Source organism: Limulus polyphemus, unplaced genomic scaffold (genome assembly GCF_000517525.1).
Source record: "Limulus polyphemus unplaced genomic scaffold, Limulus_polyphemus-2.1.2 Scaffold2124, whole genome shotgun sequence".
Classification (NCBI taxonomy): domain Eukaryota; kingdom Metazoa; phylum Arthropoda; class Merostomata; order Xiphosura; family Limulidae; genus Limulus; species Limulus polyphemus.
In genome coordinates this window covers 35,967-43,615 of record NW_013667734.1, presented here as the reverse complement: position 1 = coordinate 43,615, position 7,649 = coordinate 35,967, and the positions used below count along the sequence as shown (strand labels likewise).

The 7,649-nt window shown below is 37.7% G+C and overlaps 1 protein-coding gene across 1 annotated transcript in view; it reads right to left on the bottom strand.

The window, feature by feature from the left end:
* Positions 1 to 7,649, bottom strand: part of LOC106466021 (calcium-binding mitochondrial carrier protein Aralar1-like) — a 60,001-nt gene that overhangs the window by 50,918 nt on the left and 1,434 nt on the right. The window contains exon 2 of the mRNA XM_013926268.2: positions 4,941 to 5,000. Within this exon, the coding sequence (XP_013781722.1) occupies positions 4,941 to 5,000 (60 nt within the window). The remainder of the gene's footprint in view (positions 1 to 4,940; positions 5,001 to 7,649) is intronic.

Here is a 7,649-nt window from a genome sequence, read left to right as displayed (position 1 = left end):
CTTGTCACTATATTGTTAATTTAGCAATTTTTTAATAGCTCAAAAAATAAGTTTTGTCTTAAATATATTACAATGTAGTTGAAATGATAATAGACAAAAAATAAAAGTTAATATTTTCCAACACTGAAAATATATTTCTGATAGATACCTCCTCTTACAGTTACAGCGATTCTCGATTTGAGTGCCCTCTAGTTCACAAAGTTTTGCTTGCCACTAGCCTTGAACTTCCCCATAATTCCATGTGATTCAGCTCTGGTTAAGCATGCAAATTAGCATGTGACAACCCTCTACAAATAGGAGTGTGACACACCCTCCTATTGCAGCTGACTCCTTCTATGTAGTTGAACCCAATATTCACTTTGAGATTACACATGAAAACAACACCAGAATTGGGGAGGACAGGTGGGAAATGTGAGAAGAAGTATGTATCTATCAGAAATATACTTTCAATGGAGGAAAACATTAACTTCCGATATGATCACTTAACTCCCCTCACAGTTACAGTTAGAATCCCACATTGGGCAGGTGGAGGGAATGGTGTAAAATTACCTAAATGAGCACCCTTCAAAAGCATCTGAAGAGCCCCCATGGAGTGTGCCACCTCTATGTAGTGGAAACAAACCCATGGGAGACAGCACCACATCTGAACCAGGTATACTCTTTGCCCAAGTGGAGCTAACTGGTGTTTTGTCACAATCAAAGGGCAGAACAAGTGATCCATCCCAAATCCAAAAGGAAGAGGAATGTATGTAGAGTGGCTATGGCACATCAGACCATAATCGGGAGGTCAACTCCAGTCCAGACCAGTGACTTTATGAGGAACTTGACCAGCCCCTGGCAGGAGGAGGTTCCTCAACCATTCACCTCAGGTGTAGGAACCAGAACTGATGAGGAGCCTCAATTCTGAGAACCTAGACTAACAAGTGTGTAAATAAAACAACCTGGAACAATAAACCCCAGGAATGCACATCTGGATGACATTAGGAAGGTGGAAGTGCAACATGGAGGGTCAACATTGAGAATGTAACATCCAGTCTGTGGCAGGAGCATATTCTCAGCCCACTCACATGTGAGAACTTTTATTGGCTGGTCCAGCTCCAACCAAAACCAGTTCTTCTGGAACAGACATCCAGGTGGTGGTAGGAGGGAGGGTTCCCAACCAGAAGGGGAAGCTGCAAAATAGATATAAAAATTCAGTTCTGACCAGTGGCATCTGAAATAAAACGGCAAACCCATGGCACAAGGATAGTCACACCTTCTACACAAACAGAACGCCACCACCCTGCTCTTGACTGAGTGGAATTGTGCACACTCAGGAGAATTTCTCCATGATCGACCACCCCAGCAGCTAGGAACTGGAATGTGGTAAGGGCTCCTGTACTCCACCAAAAGAAAGGGTGAAGAAACACTTTGGAGAGTCCAGAGGAATGCTTCACCAGAGAAAGTGCAATGGGTGACCACAAAACCCAGTTCTGAAAAGCAGACTATTCCTGCTTCTGGAAATTGAAGGGACATTACAGATGGGCAGCAATCTCTTTCTGCTTTACTAATGTTAGTCCATGAGTATAAGGTCAGGTACGAAGATATTTATGACACAATATACCGTGAGAAAGAATCTGCAAGCAGTCTTGTGGAACACCCCATATCAACAGTGAGCATGATAGACCTTATAGATCTCCCAGTGCAGATTTTAGATATCAGTATACCTGGACAGGCACCACTCGTCACAGAGTGGTATCCATAACATGTTAAGTAGGCCCCTGGAAAAAAATAACTCAGAGTTGTATCAATATATGGAGAATGGCTGCAGGGTGAAGACTATATCCAGCTGAGCAGGAAACCACCAGATGGTGCAAGTAATGAGACACCAAGGAGTGAGAAGTGGTCCACATGCCGGCCTGGATAGTCTCCTCCAAAGGACAACAGAAATGAGCAGCCAAGGACAATGGGAGGTAGCGGATCAGATGGGATGATACACAGAACAATTGGCAATAACCAGGATAAAGGGAAGAATATGCAATACAGATAACCTGACAAACCCAACTGGTAATGGTGAAAGGAGAAATATAACGAGAAATAGATAGATTCCAATAGATAAACAAACAAGAGCAAGAACCACAGAAGGGTGCTGTGCATGATACATAACAATGTAAAGCACAGACTGGTAGTAAACATGAGACATGGAGGGAAGGCAAATAACTGGAGAAGAAAACACATGCCAAATGAAGGGAGATGACAGGTCTGCCCAACACCCTGCAATGATTGAAAAGGACAGACTCTTGTATAATGACCAAGCAAAAACAAATATTAGAGAAACAGAATGAGAGAAAAGAGAGAATCCATGGAGGATAGACTAATGAAGGAATATTTTCCACTTACGTTGATACATAGACACAGATGAGAAACAGACAGTGTAAGACAACAGGGATGCTACATGTGTGGATAGTCCCAAACCCCTAGCAAAAAACTGGACAAAAGCTATGCATGAAACCAGAGTGTAGGAATGGAAGGATGAAGCATCCCTGAGTGAGGTTGCTGAAGGAAGGTCTGGGAGAGATAATGGAAGTTGTTCCTGGAAAAGGTACAGGAATGGAAATCATGGTTGAACCAGCCAGAAAGGAGCCACAAGAAGGACCCAACATAGAGTGGATTGGATAAGAAAAATCAATTGGAGTAGAAGATGGATGCTAGGGTATACATAAAGGAAAGATCCTTCCATTTCTGCTGAATGCATCCAAAGCCAAAGGATACGAAAGAGAGGAAGCTTGGCATTCAAATGAGCGGCAAATGCACCCAGTTGGGGCCATTGGAATACCTGGGGGTCAAGAAACCACTTCATGGGAAGAATCTTGTCAGGACAGATGATTTTGACAAGATTGAGGGAACCCAGTATGTAGCAGGCCAACAAACGAATTTGATGGCTGTGAGCCCAGAAGAAGAGATCTAGAGTACAGAAACATAAGGACCAGATCAAGTGCCCCATTGACTGGTGATGTAAGAGATGACCATCGAATTTATCAAATAAATCAGAACTGTCATGCCCCACAGAGTTGACAGAAAATGAACTATCACCCAATAAACAGCAAGGAGTACCAAAAACTGATGTAAAGACCTAACTCCTCCTGAGACGAATGGCCCAAGATCTCCTGTGTAATGCAGCATTCACCCCATCCTGACAATGAGGCATCTGTGAAGACATGGCTATCCAGATGGGTAGAAGAAATAGGTAAACCCCCACTCTCATGTTGCCCTGTCTAATCACCAGAGGAAGTAAGACTCAAGGAAAGCAAGAAGGGATATTTATAAATCCAGAGGGTCCCTGATGAGGTGCCAGTGATACCAAAGTCCCCAAAAGAGACAGAACCTCTTGAGCAGGGAGATAGTGTCCTCTAAACTACAAACTTTATGGATTGCACACAAAAAAGGAAAAGGTTGGACTCGACTGAGATGCAAGATGAAAATTACCTCCAGAACAAGATATTGAGTTGGATGGATAATGGACTTCTCCACCTAGATAAACCAATTTAACCAATCAGCTTCTCTGAGGAGAAGTTGGTTATGTGAGGAACACATTCCAGGATAGAGAAAGAAGGAGCCAGTCATCTACAGATGAAAATTAAGCCTGCAAAAATGAAAAAATTGGGCAACTGACTGAACCACTCAACAGAAAGTATGGGGTGCTAATGCCAGACCAAAAGGAAAAGCTCAGAACTGATAAACATAATCCTCATGTACAAAACAGAGAAAAAGACGTGAAGCCCAAGCAATAGGGTTGTCAAATCTCGTCATCCAAAGCCTTGGAAGGAAAGCCCACCTGAGAGACAAATAGGATTCCATGGTGAAACGAGGCACATTGAGGGCAATTCAGATGGGAGAGATCAAGATTGATCACAGGATGCCAATCCCTGCTCTTCTTGGGGATGACAACAAGTCGGGAAAAGGACCCTGAAAGAACAGGAGAAAACTGTCCAATGGTGCCCTTGATGAGAAGGACTTGAATTGTTTTTGTGAGATGCTGGTGGGAAACGAGATCTGCAGGGGGGGACTGGGACACAGGATAAGGCAGGAGGTGTGACAAAAAGGAAGAGTCCTTCTGACAAAACTTGAATGACCCAAGGGTCATTGGTAAAAGTCTCCCACACTTGAGAAATGAGTGAGCCTAGCTCCCATAGGACCTGAATCCATATGGTAGCCACCGGTAATGCTGAAATTGTACAGAGCATCGGTGAACAATGGTACGACATACAGATGTGCTGGGAAGGAGGAACCGGTAAAGGAGAGGAAGGAGAAGGACAGAAAATGGGAACAGGAGAAAAAGGACATTGGGAAGAAAGGGATGTGGGCAATCTAGCAGATTCAACACGAGACTTCAAAGTGTCTGGAAGCCCATCACAGATCTCAGAAAAGGGTCTGATCAAAAATTTTGCAAGGAAGTCTTGGGGAGATGCACGTATTAGGTAGGAGTTCAAGGCTAGTGGTGTGTGAAAATTTGTGCACTTGAGAGCAGTCAAATCAAGAATAGCTATAACTGTGAGAAGACGTAAGTAATCATATTGAAAAATAAATGTCTTCATCCCTTAGGAGTTAAAGTATTACCTCAATCCTTATAATTTTGCATTGCATAAGTACCACGTATTCCTTGTGTAAAAATCTTAATATCAGTTATGATTCCTGTATTTAATATTTTGAACAAAAAGAAAAAGTGAAAAAAAAAGGTCCTTGAGACTGTATACTTTCACAGTACGCATTAAATGGCAATAATGAACCATAGTTAAATGTTGTATCTTACTGTTGTAAGAGCACTGTAGCCTTTCTATATATGGGAATATATGTACCATTTATTATTGAGGTGGATATTTCATGTGAAAGTATAGTATTTCCAAAGTCTTTGCAAAATAAGCAACACACACATATATAAATTAAGAAACAAACATACTCACTTTTAAGAAGATCAGTCGAAGTCTGTCTGGGTCAGCTCTTTTTACAATGGAGACAACACCCTGTTAATAAAAATCCAACGTTTTCATAATAAGGACAAATAATTTTAAAAATTCCAAAAATGTAAAACAGTAATTCTCTAGTTAGAATTGTCACATAATGTTAGTTAATATGGCTAATGCTCTACAGCCAAAATTAGTTTAAAACATTCACAGCATCTCTTCATTGTATACTCCACACACCTTTACCACTTTCATAAGATTAATGGTAAACAATGTCTAACTGAAGATGATTTTTTCAATTGTTTTTTTTTTGTTTTTTTATTGAGTTTTCTTACAAGTTTATTTATTTTATTAAAGTTTTGAACCTTACACAGGTAAGGGTCATGTACAGGATAACAATGAGTCTACACAATATATATATTGTCATTCAATACAATATTGAGCAATGCTTTAAGATAACAAAACCTCTTTTAGGCAAGAAATTAAAAAGTTGAACCAAACAAAAAAATTAGTCTAAAAAGTGGTTGAAAAAAATTAGTTAAAGACAATCCAAACCTCATAAATAATAAAACAACATAACATTTTTTTAAAAATCTACTTGCAGAGTAAATATTCATTGAAAAAAACGTCTTTTAAAATGATCATTAACTCTTTTTCATGTTAAAAAAATGTCACCAATCTATATACAAGCCTAATATTATGAAACATTTTAGCAATGAGTTGTGTCACATAAATCATCCATATGAAGACAAAAATTAAGTTTTTGAAGAAGCTACATTTCAATATTTTATAATTAACATGATTTTATACACAATTTCTTAAGTAAATAAAGTAGTTAAGTGTATTACTATAAATACTAAAAGCATATTTTATAGCATTTAAAATGAATAATTACAAACTATTTTATTATGAATTGTTAGCTTATACAATTTGATGACAAACATAATTTGTAATTACTAACAAATTCTGAACTTTATATATAAAACATTATTTCTCAAATAATAACTTCTGAAAGTAAAATTACCTTTTGGTAAATGAGAATATTTTACAGGTAATTAATATACAGTTACTTTTATGGAAAGATTAGTTAATTAGATGGAAGAAAGCAAAAGGTTGTTATTAGTGGTTTGTTTGATGAATTTTCAGCAAATTTACTCAAAAGCTGGATCCACAAGACATCCATGTTAATAAACATACTGATTACAAGTCAAAATAGATAATTATATTTCTATACAAGTTGCAAGTTAGGCCTCAGTTGGAATACCTTGTACATTTTTGGTCTTTTTATTTAAGAAAAAATGCTGATTTATTGGAAGCTATTTAGAAGTAGGCTTACTAGGGATGATTTTGGGGCCAGAATGGTTATCTTTAATATAAGAATAGGTTAAAATATTTTAATTTAAGAAACGATTACCCAGGTGGATTAATAAGAAACACATTTTGTGTTTTATTCTGAAGACCAAAGGACATATGTTTAAGATTTGGAAAAAGACTGGCTAGGCTTCAGTTAAAACAGTTTTATTTTTCTAACAGTAATAGCACAGTTAGAAATATAGAATGAATTTCTGTTAGTATTAAAAGAGTTTGAATTTTTACTTTTCTTAGGAGTGGCTGTGCAAAGACAGCCTTGAGGGATTATTTGAAATTTGTGTATAAATTCACATCCTTTCACAAAAACTTCCTACATATATTCTTCCATAAATAATATGCAATTATTTAAAAACAAAAACAAGTAAACTTAACTAACCTATCCTTATAATACCAATATAGTCTCAAATGAAAGCTTCTCCAAGTAACATTTCACTTACATATGATTTGTCATTATCAATTACTTAAGTACAAATATAAAACAAGTGTAAACATATTCATCTACTACCTTCTTTCACTGTCTCACTAGATAATTTTGTATTCATAAATAAACATATACACAGTGCATGAGTACATTTCTGAACAAGACCTTTGCCTAATGGCTTTAAACTTCCACTATTAGATTTAAATTCATACTAATAAAACAAACCATCAAAACCACTTCTTTTAAGGTGCATTTAAGTGGTTTAGCATAAATATTTTGAGATGGCTAAGTTTTGAGATAGGAATAGCTAGGTTTTTACATGCAAGGAATACATCAGCTAACAATGACTTTCAGGAAGTTAGAAAAAGTACTATTAGAGTAAAAAGTAGTGAATTTAGTTATAATAAACCTATTCTGTTGAGCAACAAATTTCAGCCCTTGGCTTCTGCAGATAAGGAACTATTGGAGGGAAGGAAAACAAAAGGGTCAAAAAAGGATATGGGTGATAAGAAGGTTGTATTTATAGGTGATTCCTCGATAAGGCATGTGGATAGAATAGTCTGTGGGGCAAATAGGGTGAAAAGAATCAGATTATGCTACCCAGGGGCACAGGTGGAGGATATAACTGACAGCGCACTAGATATAATAAACAAGGCTAGCAGAGATGCAGTTTTTGTAGTGCATGTATGGGCTAATGATGTAGGGAAAGGCAGGTCAGATGAGCTAATTAATAAGTACAAGGGGTTGATAAAGGCATTTAAAGAAAAGTGCTATAACTTAATTTTGTCAGGGATACTGCCCAGAATTAACTGGGGGATGAAGTTATTAATAGGTTACTAGGGCTAAATGCTAGGCTTAGGTTAGTATGTAAGGGTGAGCAGGTTGGCTAGTTGGACTTGTGGGATCAGTTCAGTGGA